The 20,531-nt window shown below is 35.5% G+C and overlaps 1 protein-coding gene across 1 annotated transcript in view; it reads right to left on the minus strand.

Moving 5' to 3' along the window:
- Positions 1-632: 632 nt before the first annotated feature.
- LOC129272080 (peroxiredoxin-1-like) overlaps positions 633-20,531 on the minus strand; it is a 29,436-nt gene continuing 9,537 nt past the window's right edge. The window contains exons 4-7 of the mRNA XM_064106283.1: positions 7,336-7,452; positions 5,345-5,467; positions 4,622-4,752; positions 633-2,826 (exon numbers count right to left, since the gene is read on the minus strand). Of these exons, the coding sequence (XP_063962353.1) occupies positions 2,744-2,826; positions 4,622-4,752; positions 5,345-5,467; positions 7,336-7,452 (454 nt within the window). The 3' untranslated portion in view covers positions 633-2,743. The remainder of the gene's footprint in view (positions 2,827-4,621; positions 4,753-5,344; positions 5,468-7,335; positions 7,453-20,531) is intronic.

A 20,531-nucleotide genomic window follows, 5' to 3' on the forward strand; every position in this document is an offset into this window, starting at 1 on the left:
AGTCTTTGGTTCAGTATGTTATGGAAATTACGATTGAGTTGTGATGTGAGGTATTAAGTTTCACATGATTTACCACAAGAATAATTATTTCCATGAATTAAATTGAATCCAAATTGGAGAGTGGGAGGTTACTTTTGTATATTTGGCGTTGATGATCTGCTTTCCTTGTCAAACTTTCGACAAAAACCCCTTAGCTCTACATTGTAATTTGACTTGAATATTCAAAGGAATTGGTGCGTTGTAGAGAGCTGCTCCGTAGTAAATGTGAAAACTCCCTACAATAATCTCTGGAAGAGTCATTACCATTATCACCACCACCATCATTACCATAAAAAAAAATTTTGAAAGCTGGTGTCGTAATCATCACAACAATCGTTAACATAATCACAAATTATTGTGACTATCAACTTTCAATTTTATCATCAGCAGCATCATCATCACCATCAATATCAACCATTACCTTTATCATTATCTGTCATTGCTAGAATTTTTACCACCACCATTGTCATAGAAACCATCATTTACCGCTCTTAATCTTAAGCATGACTTAAGGAAATGCTTTAATAAACAGCTCAAGGTTAACATGCAGACATCTAACAAGCAAGTAAATCATTTAAAAAAATCAACAAATATCTTTTTTCAGTTGCTAATCAAACATTTATTTTTTCACACACATATTATGCATGGGAACTTTTCTCTTTCAACGATGCAGGCTAAAACATCAGAGACCATGAGTACAAAAAGTACTTTCGAAACACCAAGGTTAATATGTTAGTTACAGCCCACATGGCGCATTTCTAATCTGTAGTGTAAACCACAACCAAATAAAGATGTTATTTATAGTACCATAATACAATGTATGCATGATGAATACAGGCAAATTCATGGGGAACTTAAAAATTGTGTGCTCATGAAATGGTTGTGTGTTTTAGAAAGCTCATTTTGGAAGGGTTTAGAATAAGGGAAGATCTTTCTTCATAATCTGCATTATCTTTTGAAAGAAACCATAATAAAATGTGCTTTTGAGGCACAATGTATCTTGTGCAGTACGTCTTTGACAGCAGCCTTTCGGCATTCACCACTGCATTATTTAAGTGAGATTGTGAGGAAATTTAAAAAATGCTTATGGGATTTCTGCACAAATGATGCAGATTATGCAGTATATAAGAATGTATTTCATAACAGGTTTTCTCTCTCAGTTCTAACTTTGAGAATCACAATTGCCCTTAAAACAAAAAAGATATTAACAATAATTTTCAACATGCATATAACTGATACCTGGCACACATAAGCTCATTGACTAAACAAATATATGTGGTTACAAGGTTTGAGGTACATGTGTAGTAAAATAAAAGCAAAAATAACCTACAAGCTATCTTTGATAATAAACTTTCTTGGAATTGCTTTAGTGTTGTTTGAACATACCGTATATATATGTAAATGCAGACATTTCATGCCAAAGTATTATGTTAAGGTTTTGATATATTATATTTTATTAAAATATAAAAAGATAATAAAATATTGGAGATAATCATATACCAAGGAGCATTTTAATGTCTTGGATTAAATAAAAAAAGTCTGATGGGATTTAATTCCTAACACAAGAGGAATACGAGGTAAAAATGGGATCGTACAAGTCAACACATAAAATGGCTGGAATACAAAATTTTCAGAGCTGCTGTTTTTCTTTCATAGCATATAACCTCTTTGTTTTTCTGATATCAAATATTCAGTCAAGGGCAACATATGACATATATCAGCACATAAATAAAATATTAAGCTTAGCTATACAAACAAAATAGTACAAATCAAACATGCATTCCTACACATTCCTACCGTTTCCCAGTACTACAATACTGCAAGAATCTTCAGGATTGAAGAGGCAGTCAGTGTAGCTTGAAACCATGAAACCTACACATAGTAGATTGAGGAACTTCAATGATGTTGTTTTGTTTTTTTTTACTAAAAGCTCACTTGAAGAAGAAAACAAAACTCACAAATTAAAACAATACTGCTCGATGACTTAGAAAACACCAAGTATACAAATTCAGTTTCTAACCTTGATTTTTTTTTTAAGACACAAAAAAAAAAACTTTCCATTGCAATGTCTTCATCTACAACCAATACACAAGCTGGTTTATGCTTGTTCGCAATAAGAACACAATCAAATGTCGACACAGATTCATACTTTCCTCACAATGAAATTTACCCAAAATTTACAATACTTGCCCCAATAATTTCTTCGAATTCCAAGGTGTATATTTTTCTCTAAATAATGCTTTTATATTTTCTTGAATCGTCCAACTTCCATTATTCAACTGTGCTCTGTAGAAAGCACAGTGAATGCATTCACGCCCCTACAATGACAATGGACTCTCCCATTCTTTCTACCATCTCAGATATTGACTTGCATGCATGCATTCATAATATTTTTTTGTTGGGACATCCACAAGTTTTCAGGATTTTAGTGTGATTTCATTGATATTGAACATAAATATAAGAATTTTGTGTTATTTAGTCATGAAATTCATGAATGTACTTCATATGCAACATATTCAGAGTACAAAACAATTTACTCCATCAGATGATCAATGGAAGGCAGCAACAAAATATTCCACATACCCTTTATCAAATGTATTTTGGTCTAGTATGTCAAACATTGGTACAGAGAATGGATGAAACCATTGTAATAATAGGGGTGTGGTTGGAAGGAGAAAAAAGAGGGGGAATGGGGATTGCTAAATTATTTCTTTCCAAAGAACTCCTTGCTATCTTTGACATCAGGCTTGATTGTATCATCACCAGGTTTCCAACCGGCAGGACAAACTGAAAGAAAAGAACAAAAAGAAAGAACAAAAATCTGATTAGATATTCCTCTTTTGATAGAAAATGGCCACACTGATAGGTTTATTTCTACCAACAAAAAAAATGAGAGAACGCTACTTTGTTTTGAACTGAATATGTTTGAAAACTGTTATTCTAGGGATAAAATTTCTTGATTTGAACAAAAAGAGCATACAATGTTTTGCTAACTTATGTCACAGTCACAGGTTTTTCCACTACATGTGAAGGTTTTTTATTCTCCAGATATTTCTCTTGAAAAACATCACACAAACCTCATTACACCGATTGCATCTTTCTTAGCTTGGAAAAAATTCAAATTCAAGACAACTTCAGCAACTAGACATTTTATTCTACAAATCCAATGTAACTAAAATGTAAACAATACAGCCTTGAAATGTTAAAAGTTCCTTTGCAGAAATAATTAATTAAACTTCCATCATCTCCCTCCCCTCGAAAAAGAAATCATCAGAAAAAAAAACTTGATGTCTCTATCAACATAACTCTCATGAAATATATTTTTTCATTTGGTTTAAAAGGAGCCACAAGATACCCTGATTTAAAAACTAATTATTTTTTTGTCATTAGTTCATATTTTTGTCTCACAAAATAAATATCATGCAAAGCTCATTAGACTAATTGCATCTTTTCCAGTTTGAAATAATCTTGTTTACTACATTAATTTAGAACATTAATTCAATTAATTTAGCAAATTGATTAATTCAGTAACTGGAATTTTTAATCTCTTAATCTGAACATAATCAATTTCTACTCTAAATTTCAAAGTTATTTTGAACCTAAAAACTTTGTTACTGCTTTGAGATTAAAAAAAAAAGAGAGATCTATTTTTCTTTTCTATTCTTCCTCCAAGATGCTTCACAAACATGGATTTGATCTACATTCCAATAACAATACTTAACCCTAACTAGGCCGGGCTTTTTTGGCTGGTCTGTGGCCGGGGGGGGGGGGGGGGGGGGGTTGATTCAACCCCCCCCTGAGATCTCGGCCGCCGATCGCGCGAGCGCCGCAAAAATTTGCACGCTGGTAGTGTGCGATGTAATCTACAAGGCTGTATGGTAAAATTTTCCAAAATAATGAGATTTTATTTTATATGAATTAATTATGCTAATTTATGCATAAATCATACTTTTTGCTCTAATTCACTAAATAAAGCTCCTAGAATGCTAATTTTTGGTAAAAATATTCTTTGAAGCATTCATAAGAATGGCAATTGAAAAAAACTTCGGTTTGGAAATCAATTTCTTATGTTATTTTATTGTTTTATGAATTTCTTATGTATTTCTTTGTTTTTCAACCTTTTGTTTTTCTTTGTTTTTTTCACCAGATTTATTGCACAACCTTTTTGAAGCATAATTATGCTAAAATCAATTGCTTTCAGCTGTTTAAAGTAAAAATAATCATATCTTTATGAATAAGATGAGAAAACTCAATTTGCATTGACTTTGTACACAAAATCACGTTTTGGAACAATTTTTGGTCTGACATGCACTTACAAAATGTTGCGTGATTTCGGAATCGCGTACCCGGGCGTCGTAAATTTGGTCTCAAAAGATGCGCGAGACTTAAAAGTATAAACTCTGAGAGTGGCGCGGTCAAAAAATTTCGCGCGGCGGAATGATCGCAGAAAATGTTGAGGGGGGGGGGGGTTGATTCAACCCCCCCCCCGGCCATTTTAGGGTTAAAAAACATCAAACAGATGATGCAATAAAAAGATCAATTTGATGTGAAATCGCCCCCTCTGTTGTTCCTTTGTCCTTACCTTCTCCATGTTTGTCTGTGAACTGGAAAGCTTGGACCAGACGAAGAACCTCATCAACAGAGCGACCGACGGGGAGATCGTTGATTGTAATCTGACGTAGGATGCCCTTATCGTCAATGATAAACAGGCCTCTGTAAAAGGCGATAGGGTAAAAACCATTACATAATAAATGCAGGGGCAAAGGGGGGGGGGGGGGGCTCTTACACAAAGCATAGAGATTAGGTAATTTGGTAGTGATTATTTCACCTTACTGCTATGAAAGCATGAATGCTTGTACGCAAACAACCAGAGGACCAACGGCTTAAAGTCCTCTCCAAGGGACCTATTAATGAAGATTTAAATGCCTTACCAAAGAGCACTAGATGGGAATCAAATCCGGGTCACCGGAATACAAACCCCAAATCTACCGACTGAGCTATCGCGCCTCAATAGTGCTTGATCGTACTGTGGATTTGTTCGATTGCACAGAATCACCAAGCATACAAATCAGCCATTTTTCTAAAAGGTCACAAGCGAGCAAAGCAATCAAGCAAAATTGTTGCCCTGAAAAATGAACATCTAATTTTATGATAGATTTTGACACAATGTTCAGAAAAATAGCGACATATCACCCATTTCCTTCCCTTTTCTTTCTGTTTTCTACTTTTCCCCTTGCTCATAGTTCTTTCTGGGGTCCAGTGTCACAACCCCCCCCCCCCCCCATTCACTAATGCCTATACATACCTGAGTGAGATTCCCTCCTTCTCAATCATGATTCCATAGTCTCTGGAGATGGCACCACTCATATCAGAGAGAAGGGGGATCTTGAGTTCACCCACTCCACCCAACTTCTTTGAAGTATTAGTCCTGAATAAAATGATAAAGCAAACATGAGAAAACTGTCATGACGTGGATGTGAAAGGCAGTTTATATATAATGCACATAACTTGCCTTTGATGGAAGATATGGTACAATTTTACAGTTCTGTGAGCCAGGCCTGGCCCATGGGCTAAACTTCTTCTTTCCTGTCATTTTTTTTTCTAATCTATCAATTGATTTTTTTTTCATTTTTGTAGAAATTGTTCTGCTGATTAAAAAGGTGTGGGGGATTATGGCCAAAATGTATTTTCAGTAGTGAAAATAAAATCTGCTGCATGTAACTAGCTATAGTTAACTCAATAATTCATGACTTTTCTTAAAATCTTTAATTAAATAGATTTCAGTTAAAATTTCATAGTTCTTTCTCTCTTTTTGTTTCGAACTTTGTATAAAAGTAAATAGGCTTTTTAAAGTTGAATAACTGAAGGCACCGAATAGTAAAAATCAATACTGCAAGGCACCTATGATACTGCATGTCGTCTCTATCTGAAAACAAATATTTGAGCTCCACCACATGCCTACATGTACCTGGTGACAAGGGACCATCTGGTAGCTACAGAGACCTGTTAAGGTATTGTCAAACCTGCCCATATTGGAAAAATACATGTACAACAGTCTCTACGGAGACACGGCATTTGCTCCTGCGGCATTAGCTCCTGCGACAATTGCTCCAGGCTTAATTTCATCTAAGATTAGGGTTAGGGTTGCAATAGGGTTTTATGTTAGGTTTAAGGTAGGGTATAGTGTTAAACCCAGGGATGAAGTTGGTTATTAGATTAGTGTGTGGAAATCAGAGCGGAGCAATTAGCGCTGGAGCAAATATCACAGAACCAGTCTCTCCAGGCTTCAAAAAGTGTTTTCATACCCAATTGATCAGAAAAATACCAGTGAGTTATCCGAGAACTTTTTCAGCATTCAAAATACGTGATAATTTACATGTATTTTGCAGTCACACCCTTAGTTCTGGTACAAGAGCCAGCAACTTAACTGTTTTAATACCCAATAGGAATGCACACATTCTTCATATTTTCAATTCACTTTCACAAACAAAAGTCCTTAGAATTTGGTTGGAGGAATCCCTCTGAATTTTTTCATAATTCCATAGGCCTGCAAATTTTAAGGTATCTTGAGGACAAATAAAAGGACTTTATTTCCATAATTAGAAAAACAAGAATTTTTCTTGACTAGGCAGGTGTGAAGTCACCAATTATACTTTCATCAAAATGAAAATAAAGTATTGATTACAACTAGCACCTACCCTTGGCATTGACCTAGCAATGTCTAAAATGAAATCACAACTTCGTGCTATTATTTCTGTTCAAATTAAGTAAAACATAATTTGACTCTTAGACAGTTTTCTTGAGACATTTATTATCCTTAAAAAAAATAGAATTTGAAAACACAATTGAAGTAGATGAAAATTACTTGGAATCTTAAACAGGTTTTTTTTTTATTAATAAGGATAAACGTGCCATATAAACCCAGCAATCTATTGTTAAAGTTACATAACATTCAAATCAATCTTAATCTCAATTGCAATCGATTCCAGAGATTTTAACACAAGCTGACTTTGATTTGAACCTATCTCCACCGAGCCCAGTGATAAACAGGCCTTTATGTGTTTGCCTTTTTTTTTGCTACAAAATGTTCTTTCTTGGTTACAAAAATTTTCCTCTCAAAGAATGTTCTTTGACTGTGTTTTGTGTGATGCATAGACTTGACGACTTCTTTTTGGTTACAAAATGTTCTTTCTTGGTTACAATTTTTTTTTTCTCAAAGAATGTTCTTTGACTGTGTTTTGTGTGATGCATAGACTTGACACAGCCTGGGTAGTTTCAGGCATCATGCATACTCACCATGCTAAATGACAGAAGTGAGAGTCACAGGATGCAGCGAGGACCTCGCACCCGATTTTCCTGAATTCATCTGACCTATCGCTGAAAGCAAGGATCTCAGTCGGGCATACGAACGTGCTGGAGAAAAGAACAAAGTTGAGAGGTGCAAAGAAATCATTAAGACGGAAATGTAAAAACTAATATGTTGGGAAATAACCGGGCTATACATTACGTACCTGGGGCCCGTCTTACGAAGAGTTACGATTGATCCGATCAATTGCAACTATGGAAAGCCAGCCAAGTCAACATGTAAAATACATGTGTGTTCAAAATATATTTTATGAATGACCATAGTTCATATATTCACTGTTTTGTTGACAATTCAGTATGTTTCTCTTTGTTTTCAAAGGACAATGAGCAAATTTCCTAGATAAAAATTATGACATTGATGGATTTCCATAAACTTGAGATTGATCGGATCAATCGTAACTCTTTGTAAGACGGGGCCCTGGCCTCTGTCATGTGTGCAATGTTTGACAACGTTGAGGCCATATGTAGGGACAGTGATTTTCCGCGATTGCGGAAAACGGACGGAATTCACGGAAAGGGCCTTTTGAAACGAAAAATGGCATTTCAAACGGAAAATCACGGAAAACGTATTTTCCCTCAAAATACACAGAATAGCAACAGAAATTACTCCAAAATCACAACAAAATGAGAATATTAAATGGCCAAAAAAACCCAGAAAACACGATCTCACTTCGCTACTATCATGACAATTCACACATCGTGACTGCACTCGACATCAGCACACTCGATTGTACCCGTACCCCGCACCGTACCCGTACCCGGCCGGCCGGGTTGGGCTTCACATGCACACATGTATCGTTCAACTACATGTACACAGTTGTGTGTTGCTGCCCTCTACGTTTGAAGATGTAACAGCACGATATCGTGGTCTTAAAATCCAAGATGGCGGATTGGGAAAAGACGTTGACTGATGATAACGATGTCCAAAAACCCCCAAAATTATCGATGAAATATCATTTCACCGTGAAATAATGCTAATAATATGAAAGGTGAGGATGTATGCATGCAAAATGGGTGTGTTAAAATATTTTATTCACCCGCATAGATCCGATTAGAACGGATTTTATTGTGTTGTTGGTACAGTAGCAGATACAAATTTTGACCAGTGCGAGTGTGCATGTAAATGTGTAAACGGAATTGTCACTTTTCCGTGTGTACAAAGTCTATGGGGAAACGGACTTTCCGTTTTCTGACATGCTGAAACGGAATTTGAGATTTTCTGAAACGGAAAAAGCAATTTTTTGAAACGTAAAATCACTGTCCCTACATATGTTGTCACATTCAGCCTCGCCCTCCGTCATGTGTTCAGATAAACTATGGGTTTTTAAAAGCTTTTCTATGTATATCAATAAAGTCATATTTACACAAGAATAAAATGACAAAGTTATTATGAGTCCATTGACAAGGCCTGCATTAGCCCAAAACACTTATTTTGGAACTACACATTCAGCTATGAATTGCACACTCCGCTTTTTGTAATGGACAAATACCATTTCTCCTATCTCAAAGTGATCATTCACTTTGTTCTGATTTTTAAAATTCTCATTTTGGTTCTTAAAATGGGATAAACATTAGGCTTATAGTGTAAAAATACCATCCCAAAAGTTTAAAAGTATCATATCTACACAAACTATTTTAAAACTTTGGAGATGTAAACCGAATTTTGAAAATAAGTGGGGGTTGGTTTCAATGACTAGGTGTATACAGCGAATCTGTGCACAAACTTGATATGAACACAGCATGACACAGTGTGTACAAGGTATACATTGAAGTACAGTGCAGCTAATAATATTGTGTGTGTAAAGGAAATACACACAGTCAACACAGCCAACATACTTTTTTAATTGGAGATAACTGGTCATAACCTTAAACCTGTCTACCAGACAGTTCTCAAAATCAGGCTAATGAATTGCTTCTTGTATCTAAATTAGAATTTTCATCCTATATTATGGTCTGCTTCAGGGTTTTTTAGGACAAATACAGGCACACATACACATGTTTCATCTCAGTTTGAGAATTTTTAAATCAGCTGCTCACAAAGTGAAACGATCCCTTTAAGGGCAGGGGATTAATTTTTTTTTTAATCTCACTCTGAAGCAGAGAGGAATCCTTTTTATTTATTAATCCAAGTTACCAATAAAGTGAACAAATAATCACCACCACAAATGGGCAAACACAGTGATGTAACAATACACTGTCTGGCAGAAGTCAAGCATTACAAAACCTTTTATTAAAGAGAAAAAGCCAACCCATTCCCAAGCCAAGATTGGCTTGGCAGATTCATTTCAATATCCATTCTCAATGGAAATCACTCAAAGATTGCCATTTTCATCAGAAAAATAAATGAATAATAATTGAAACGAATGGAATGCCCCTGGCAGTCTTGCCTGCATTAATTACACCATTCAAAATACTGTAACAGCAGTGATATTAAATATTGTATCCTACTTTAGAATTTCCCCTTTTTTGTAACTTACTTTTGACTACAATTTAATAATTGAAGGCTACCAAGAACCAGTGCTGTTGATGCCCTGCTGACTGGCTCAAATCATATGTTATTGGCCTTGGTAGGCATCCTTTTTTTATTTCCCCCATCTGAACAATCCATCCCCCCCCCCCATAGCATAGTGCTTTGCCCTAAGTTTTTTCTTGAAATTGAAGGTTTCCAAGAAATATTCCCTACTTTTCATCATAATCACATCACCTGGACATCATTCAATATGATTTTTAAAATTTTAGAGGAAATACATGTAATCTAATCATACTTTCATAATTTTATCGTTTTTCAGGAAAGAAGATAGATATTCACTTTAACATATAATGTACATGTACATGTAGGCCTATTTGTCACATTTTTTTTCTCTTTAGACCTATTTTCTCTCCAAGGTATATACAGAAAATAAAAGGATATGACCATTTACTTTTTTTTTTCAAATTACATCTGGACAAAAATCAGCACAAACATCTCACTTCTGCGAGATGCAGGAAAGACAGAACACCTTTTTAAGAAGTACAGTACTATCCATTTGTCAATGAAACAGATGTACTGCCTATCTTAATTTTATAATTTTTCATTCCACATGAGTACAAAATTTCAATTTCATTAGCCATAATGCAAGTCACTCACAAATTGCCACCAAAGCTCACATTTACCAATGATCTGAAGAAAAAAAATCCTAATTGAAAAACAAAATGTCCTTGCCAAGGCACATACACATACAGTACATGTACCCTAATTGCAATTATTTTAATTTGGTGGATTAATGTCTGATTCTCTCATTTTAATCAGCACTTTTCAATTATTTCTCGTATGACGGCCATCACAGAAATTGAACTAGATAGCCTCAGTGATACCGGTAGTGAAAAGTAGGTTCAGAGTGTATGTGCACTGATGTTAGACCATGGACCTGTTGCATTAAAAAAACGCTGGAATCCTTTTTTTTGTCACTTTTCCAATGTGTTATTATCAATGGCATAGTTTGGATTGCCAGAGTTTTTTTGTATGAAAAGTTTCATGCAACAGGCCCCTGGTGGGGGTTTCATAAAGTTATGTAAGCTGCAAACAACTTCATGTGCTCATGATTACCCTTTCTTGGGAGCTAAATCAAAACCGATAGTAATTTTGGGTAAAAATCATTTACCCAAATAGTCACCAGTCATGTGTAACTTATAAACAGCTTTGTGAAACAGCCCTCAGGTAAATTTGTACAATATGTGATGGTCCAACAAGCCGAATACATAAATTTACCGTTGATTTTGGTAGGCCCTTTGATCACACCCCCCCCCCTCAACTACATGTATACTCTGATATGAATGCTTGCGGTATAAAGGATATCCCCACCCTTGACAGTTTCAGGTTTTGAAGACAATGCTAGGAGGTTACATCAATTGGCAAAAAAAGACAAGCCCTGCACCATATTCTGCCTCCGTTACTACCATGACAGGGGAGCAATTGACCATATCGATGGTCGGTCATTAAAAAGATTAATCCCTAAAATGGAAATATTTTGTCTGGTCAGTTTATGTGAAAAAGGCACTGCATTTTCAGAAAACCTTGTCTCAAGTGAAAACGAGAAATTTGAAGAAGCTGTGAAAATACACTTTTTCCTGATGTACACGTAGTTTACCACTGGTTAAAGTGTCTTTGATTTGATCAATCAATTTAAATTGTGACAATCAATGCCGCTGGGTGACAATGTGAGCTCATTAAGACTGCTGTGAGATTGTCACTTATGTACATCTGCCATCAAATTGGATGTCTAAATATCAAGCAACCATATCAGGCTACGACTCAACTGAGGTATTTGAAGATGTTCAGTTTAAAACAGTTGAGTTAAAGGAGAATGAAACCCTTGAAACTAGCTCAATCCATATCAAAGAGAAAAATCAAAGAAACATATTGTTGAAAGTTTGAGGAAGATTGAATGAATAATAAGAAAGTTATGAGCATTTGAATATTGAGATCACTAGTGCCATGTAGATCCTCCCATCGGCAATGCAACCAAGATCTGTGATATCACACACGTACAACTCCCTCATTACTTTAGTACTTATTTCACTTATATTCTCACTTTTATAGAGTCTATCACAAGGTTATGTGTTTTCTTTATGAGATGACAAGTACAGAGGTTTCACAACATTATATCATTGATGAATCGTTTGTCATATGATTAGAATGAGCAAAAAGAGATGTTTTGGGGGTATATTTTCAGTGTCCGAATGGGAGAGTTGTACGTGTGTGACATCACAGATCTTGGTCGCATTGCCAATGGGAGGATCTCCATAGCATTAGTGATCTCGACATTCAAATGCTCATAACTCTTTTATTGCTAGTCCTATTTTACTCAAAGTTTTGTTGATCTTATTCTTTGATTTTTCTGCTTTCACAAAAGCTAACTTGCTCCAAGAGTTTCATTCTCCTTTAAAGGTAAAAGATAGTAGTTGCAGCAACCAATTTTTCAGGAGAAAGTCTTTAAAATCAAGGGTAAGTGTCACCATATTATCATATATCTAGATCTGGTACAATTCAAACTATCTTTGTGAAATAATGAAGCCAAAAACTGATAATTCTGATGATCACAAATACAGGAAACCATATGTGGGACAGTGTATTAATATTGCTCGGAAAACTACCTGACATTTGATGGAATTCCATGCTTATTTTGCTCAGCAATTTCTCAGCAAATACACATTTTCTTCCAGAGCCCCCTGTCACATATTTTTTTTTATTTATACAAACACTTGGGTGGTAATCTTATTGGACTCTCTTCGATCTCATTTTGAGATCGTAACCAGAACCGGTTTATCTTTAAACATTCACTTGAAGCAATGAACACAATATGGACTTGATTTGAACTTTCTAACAGATCCAACAAAACAGACACCCAATTTATAAATGGAAACAACCAATACAACGCTGAAATCCTTCATAGTGACATACTCATCAGCTACTTGATTGTGGTTGCTAAAAATTAAGAGTAAAAACATATGTGCCAAATGACCCTGGAGGCAAGTGAGTAATTGCTAAAAAGAAATAGGCAAAATAAGTATGGTATTCTGTTGGATTGACAGGTTGTTTTCCACAGAATAAAGTATATATCTCAGATTTTCAGCTTTTCTTTATTTCACTTTTATAGCTCCCATCATTTCAGAGTGATTGGTTTTTAATAGCTAAAAACTGTTAGCTACACAAATTTATGTCATAGCTGACTTTATCTGTATCTACAAATGTCTAAAAACAATATGATTGTAAAAGCCTTTCTTTCACTCAAAATAATTGTTCAACTTGTTGATAATTATTACAGAGTATTAGAGCCGATGTTGGAAAATGTTTCGAGTTTCCGTGTACACCCAAACATGATTATTCTAGTCACAGCACTCCTACAGACCTAATCTAGATCTACGTGTAGAATAAATCTGGGCTTAGACCGACTTACACGTAGATCCTGTGGATCAGTGCTGAGATGATAAATATAGACTTATAATATGCAATGACATCATCGCACCACCATCTACATGTAAGAGGCTGGACCTATTGCCTTGCATGCATGGGTGATCTGCAACTGGCGCATCTCTGACAACTCCATTTACACATATTCCTATATCCTCTGAGGGAGGGCGCTATGAAATTATGATATCTGTATATATAAGGTCTACTGGACCTTCTGTTCATGATACCAAACATACAAGAGCAGTGGCGGACCGTGACCTGGAGGAGACAAAGCATTGGAGGGGCACAACATTGTTCACAAACAATACAGTGCCCCTCCAATCATTGTCTCCTCCGGGTCACGATCCGCCACTGTATAAGAGAAGGGAGGACATAATCAATTAAACCCAATAGAGATTATAATCATTTCATATCTAATCAAGATCTACATCACAAGTTTACCTGATGATCCATCTCATGGAATGTACACACTTCATAGAAGTCAAATTCAAGCTGAAAAATGTCCAAGAGGTTAGTAGGGATTTATCAAATGAAATCCCCCTAAAACAAACTGTCAAGTTGTTTAATATTTGCACAACCTCTACTTTCCACCGAAAAAAGGGGTTTTGAAATAGAGTTACTGTTTATCATTGTTATAAGGTGAAACTGATTGCATGGCTATTTCTCTTTTAAAAGAATACTGTACCAAATCATTTCATCTTTTCCCACAAATTTATATAATTTTACTTTCATGTACATATTATAGTAATTGCAGAAACTGTGTTGTATTAAACATCCAAGCTGTAGCTTAACAAAATACTATACTGTCTGATTTTTCTCTGACAAGTTCTCGAAATTATTTGTAACCTTCAAATGCAGCCTCTGTTTCCTATAGTGTATAGAGCCTTTCCAACTTCACATCATGTATTCCATGGCCAATATTTTATTTTCATATTGAATACTGAAGGGCACCATAAAAGTGCATACTTGCCCTAAGTACATGTACATGTAGGAGTAGATCATATAAAAATTGAATTAACCCTGGACACCTCACAGGTGTAATCTGATAATCCAACATTTCATCCGTACTCTGACCTGCCATTATCATGCATTGATACATGCATGTGTATACACTTTTAAGGTCAAGTTCAGTTCTGTAAAAATAAAAAATTAATGTATAATCAATGTAATTCAAGAGCTTTCATTTAACAATAATCCTTCCACATTTAGCAATTAATACTTTTTAAATATTATGGTGAATTGCCCTCATATTTGAATTGTGTCAAGAATATCTGAAAATGCCACTGAACATCGATGCCAAAAAAAAGAATGTTTCCAGCTTGAAATGTGCATCTAGGCCTATGCACTATTAGATAAAAGGAGAGCTCATATTATCAAAACATAAGGAAATGGGGTGATAAGGATATGTTATAGTTCAGACATAGAAAGCAGACTCACTTCCCATTGATAAAACATTTCCTACAAAGACCAGTCCTACTCTAATTTAGATGAATTGATTTTAATAGTGGTAAAGTAAAGATGTACTGTACATGTTGGCTTGTAGCACTGGTATAAGGTTGTAAATTCATTCACTGCTTTATTGATACTCGAATGGTTTCGTTTACAATCATAAGCAAGAAAGCATTTGAGTACTACTTAGTTTAAAAGCGTCCCTGTTTTTATTGGCATTCAACATGCATTAGTCGTACGCATACCACTATACTTCTCAGTTCTGACGTAAAATGTCTGGGATTGCATTACTGTAACCCAATTCCAGCATGAAATTAGGCTGTGGAATTGCATGGTACAAGCAACTGTACTAAATGTATTCTGACTTTAATAAACACTCACATTAAAAACCTGGTGGCAAAAATAAATGAATAGTGAACAAATACAATTTGGGGGAAAAAGCAGAATCAGGTGTGGGATTGAGAGAAATTTCAGTGCAATGTTGCTATCATGTGATGATCCCCCCCCCTTCTTCCCTTCTCTTTTTATTTTGATTTTTTAATCATTTATGAAATCATGGAGAAGGGAAATGTGCCCTCTGCCCCCCCCCCCCCATCACCATCTTCAAATAGAACTAGAAGATTCATTAGTTTACATGGTGTATTTTACATACATATTGCAAACCCAATCAATAATATTTCTAATAGAATGTCTTTTTAACATTGCTTTTTGTCTAATACTGACTTTGGAAGAAGATTCTTTGTTAACATCAAAGATTAACTTTGGCTTGCTGATTTGTTTTTCACATTTACTTTTCATGAGGTGCAATGGCTTAACACTGCGCATACAGCTTCATCTCATTCGTCTTTCAGTGATTCTGCATAAAAATGCTTCTAATATTATAAATTGAAAAGAGCCTGAAGGGATCTGGCCAAAGATTGCACCATAATTGATTTAATGGCCTTCACATAAAATAAAACATTCACACAGGGGGTGTGCTACTTATTAATCTATATCTCATTCTTGACATTTATAGAAAACAGTGGGTGATTTTATGATATACTGTATACAGGGGTGTGAGTGATCACAAATAAAAAGATCTGAAAAAAGCTGAAGAGTGTTGAAAAAGTCTGAAATAGAAAGAGCTCCCATACTTTTTTGTACAGAGGAAAGTCAAAAATAAGCTGAAATTAAGCTGAAAATCAAAACAAAAAAAATCTGAAATCAGATAAAAATCTGAACTCTCACACCCCTGTGTATATTATGTACAGCACTCAGATCATTTCAGACCAATTATTAATCCTTCCCGCTTCCTCACCCTTCCTCCTATACCAAATACCCATTTCACTCTTTTGTTTCTAAGTTGTTTTCTGAAAAGAAAAAAGCATAATGCAGTATAATTAATTTTTTTTCCCACTATGTCTCTTTCCAATTATGACCCCTTCCCCTTTACTTTCCCTTCTTGTCCCTCTCCCTCCCAAATCCTTCACCCTCCCCATCCCCTCCCCTTCGTTCCCCCTTTTATTCTTTCTCTAAAACATACTCTTTCTCTCTCTCTCCTTGATTCCCACCCCTTTCTTCCTCTCTCTCTCCCATTCACCATCCCCCTCTCCTTTATCTATTCATCTATCTACCTATCTATCCATCCATGAATACACCAATTTCTCCCTGCCTATCCCTCTCTTCATCTTTCTTTGCATGTACATGTATATATAGTATCTCTCATTTAATTAATCACCACGCACTCCTCTTTGTCATTGATGGCACTTCTAAATCACTTCACATTCAGCAGTTTGTCATCATCACCGTACCTGTCTATGTAGTGTAAGTACTCATGACACAAGATGCCCATATGTCGGTTATCAAGCAGTGATTGTACATATATTTTGTCATTCAAATCCCAAAGTACAACATACCACAGCATCTTTATTGAATCAGTTTTTTAATGCAAGAAAATGTACTGTAGAAGCAATGCCTGCCTCATCTTCCATACGTGTGTAATATATGGAGGTTGCCCAAATCTGTGAAAAGAGCATCCAAGAGTGGAAATTCAACCACAAAATTGAGTCAGTTTCAGTAAAATCAGAAAACTAGAGAAATATTCTTAATAAAGGTTTGATAAAATCCAATCAAGAACAGCACTTTAGTTTTGTGAAATCAAATGCAAGAACTCGGCTATTCTATGATAGATTTTATTTTTCAAAATTATGTCAGGGTGGATTATCCAACAATATATAACTCTACTACAAGTTGCACACAATTTGTGTAATTAGATTGTTTAAAATAATTTTCCTCAACTCCACATCTAGAAAATATATGTATTTCATATTAAATTTTCTTGATAGTGTTTTTGTATTTTTTAACCCGGTACAGGTATGTTTCACTTTTACAAAGTTATTCATATTACATTTCTATGCATGCTGACCATCCACCACTCCACATCATCTCCCAAGGATATGTTAACATTGTACAAGAGCTAATGTGAAAATTTGCTGCCACTTATTTAAACAGGATGGATCCTTAAAAGAAAAGTGGATCCAGGATTTTAGAAAAGAGGGGGATTAGAATCTCTCATGAGGGTCGTGAACACTCTAAAATCTGAGAAAGCAACTTCTGCTTTAAAAATCTGACATGCAAAAAAAGGGTGAAGCAGTTGGTTAAAGCGTAGGGGCACTGTAGAAAAGTCAAGACACAGTGTCTGTCTATTTCGTAGTAAAAGGGCATTCCCCCACCACCCCCCCTCCTCCCCATAGGCCCCTACCAGGATCCAACATTGCATAGAGCCTGCCTTCTTCGTTAATTTACTTGCTCCAGAAATATTGTGAATAGGCTTTTCATTGAAGGATGATGCAGCTATTGTGAGATCGTCAAAGCTGCAGGGCCTGAGGAACAGTTGCAGTTCACAGCCATGCCCCCAATCACTCAAAGAAATATGCATATGAAGTGGGTTCTCACTGACATATTAAATATGTTTCGATGACGGTAGTGAGATCAAGGTGGTGAAGACAGTGATGATAATGATGATGATGATTTGGTGTTGAAGAAAAAAATGATAAGGATGATGGTGATTAATACTACATGGCGATGCTGAAAATGATAAAAATGATTATCATTTCAATTTCATTTATTTCACATCTCTCATAAAAACATTCAAATGACAAATACAATATAAAAACATATTCATACAAATATACACAATAGAAACAAAGAAAATAAAATACACGATAAATCAATAGTAAAAAAGTGGACAGATAGGAGTGAATAACATTAAGTAGCAGTGGATGTGGGGGATCAGCAATAAGCCGTTGGCCTGTCTAGGCTGATCCCTTGTATACTGCAAAAAAGAAACCAGTTATTGGATTTAATAGAAATAGAAAAGAAAGACCGTACATCAAAAAAAAAAAAAAAAAAATGATGGTGATGATGGTGATAAAAGTTATGTTGGTGATGGTGATGATGATAGTGATGAAAATGATGATCATTACAAAGAACATGATAATAAATTGGTGTTGGTGATGAGAGCGGTGGTCATAATAGAGGTGATGCATGCCATGGACGGATAAGAATAATCATGATGGTGATGAATTGGTATAATTACGAATAATATTGTGGTGATTGTGAAAATGATTCTCCCATGCAAATAGTTAAAGGACAAGTCCACCCCTGATAAAAGTTAATTTGAATAAAAGGAGAAAAATCCAACAAGCATAACACTGAAAATTTCATCAAAATCGAATGTAAAATAAGAAAGTTATGGCATTTCAAATTTTCGCTTACTTTCACAAAACAGTTATATGTACATCCTGGTCAGTATGCAAATGAGGGGACTGATGACGTCATCCACTCACTATTTCTTTTGTATTTTATTATATGAAGTATGAAATATTCTAATTTTCTCCTCATTGTCAAGTGAAACAACTATTAATTCCTCTCTGAACATGTGGAATTAGCATTGTTTAATGCTATACAGTTCAGTCAAGTTGGTCCTTATTGTCAATCCTGTAAAAAAATGAAATATTGTTTAATTCAAACAGTAAAAAACAAAAGAAATAGTGAGTGATGGACATCATCGACTGATTCTTTTGCATGTCACCGAGTTATGCATATCACTGTTTTGTGAAAAATGAGCAAAACTTAACAATGCCATAACTTTCTTATTTTACATCCGATTTTGATGAAATTTTCAGCGTTATGCTAGTTTGATTTTTCTCTATTTATTAAAATCAACATTTTTCTGGGGTTGACTTGACCTTTAATTGAAGAAGTAGTTACATATGACACTAATTTATGGTAAGGATTGATAGTCATATGAAGGAACAGTAGCACTGGCAGAAACAGAAATACTCCTTCACCACTATCATTCCCTTCACATGTACATAAAGATACTATCAATCAAAGTAATTACTCTTCACAATTACCGCGTTTACACGCTGCAACAAAAAAGCCGATTCTGCATCAGCTCACGGTTCTGAACCGCGAGCTGATGCAGAATCGGCTTTTTCATTGCGTGTAAACGCGATTAACTTGCATCGGCTCGCGGTGCAGAATCGCCCTTTTTTCTACATGCAAACAGAAAGCCGATTCTGCATCGGCAATTGGCGCGCATTTCATTTACTTTACCATTATGACGTACTTGTAAGCGCACGCAGCCAGCGTTGTCTTTATTATGAGTTATGACGTATATTGTTGGTGCACGGATCATTTCAGGTTTTTGCTACGCGAACCGATTCTGCACCGCGAGCTGTGACAGTGTGTAAACGCGGTGCAAGATAAACCAAGCCTTGCATGTAAACATGGTAAATGTTTGTCAAAAATTGATTGCAGGTACATTTCACTTTGTAATGTACAGTACATGTACACTGTACTTGCCAGATATCAACTTCATCCAATATGAATGTTTTTTAATGTTTCTGTTCCAAGGCATTGTTTCATCAAATCTTGTCAGTGTCAAATTTGCCCTTGACCAATCAGATGCAAGGATTTCAGTAGCTTATAACAGTTTCTCTGTGAAAAATCACTGACAAAATATTCCATGAAATGTTCTATAGAACCTGTGAATGGATGCAAATAAACCAATTATCATCTCTACACCGTGAAAGAAACCTTTAGAAACTCAAATTGGCAATCTCAGCTTGAACGGCATCATTGCCATGCAGACTTGATACTGCTGATGCATTTGGATTAATATACTAAAAGCGTTCAATCATGCTCGATACAAATCAAGGTTGCCAAGCTATGAAATTTTCCACAAATTTTAAAGAGTGTGTTCTCTATTTTATCAAGTTATGTCTCAACTACAATGATGTAGTAATAGTCTGGACGCATCTAAGAAATGAAGCACACTTAATATCGATGAGTATGAAGCTGTAAATGAGCTTTTACACAATAAAGGTTCCCAAGATTATCACCATTTCTATCAAGATTTCCAAGAATAATGGTCCTAAAAAATGCATTTCTAATGACATGTCTGAAGTTTAGCGAGTGTTTCATGAACCATACATGTATGATCTTGTCATTCATTTTCACGGAAAATTTGCTGTTAAATAGCCAATCAGATGCAAGGATTTTGGTAGCTTATAACAAAGTCAGTGAAAATCACAGACTACTTTTTTCTTCAAAAAAAAGTTCCCCTGAACCAATTTTACAAACAGGAATAGAGAATGCCCCCAAAATAAAGTCTAAACATGCTCAGGGCTCGACATTAGCAGTGGCCCGGTGGCCCAGGGCAACCAAAAATGAGAGTCGGGCC

The sequence above is a fragment of the Lytechinus pictus genome, chromosome 11 (genome assembly GCF_037042905.1).
Source record: "Lytechinus pictus isolate F3 Inbred chromosome 11, Lp3.0, whole genome shotgun sequence".
NCBI classification, from domain to species: domain Eukaryota; kingdom Metazoa; phylum Echinodermata; class Echinoidea; order Temnopleuroida; family Toxopneustidae; genus Lytechinus; species Lytechinus pictus.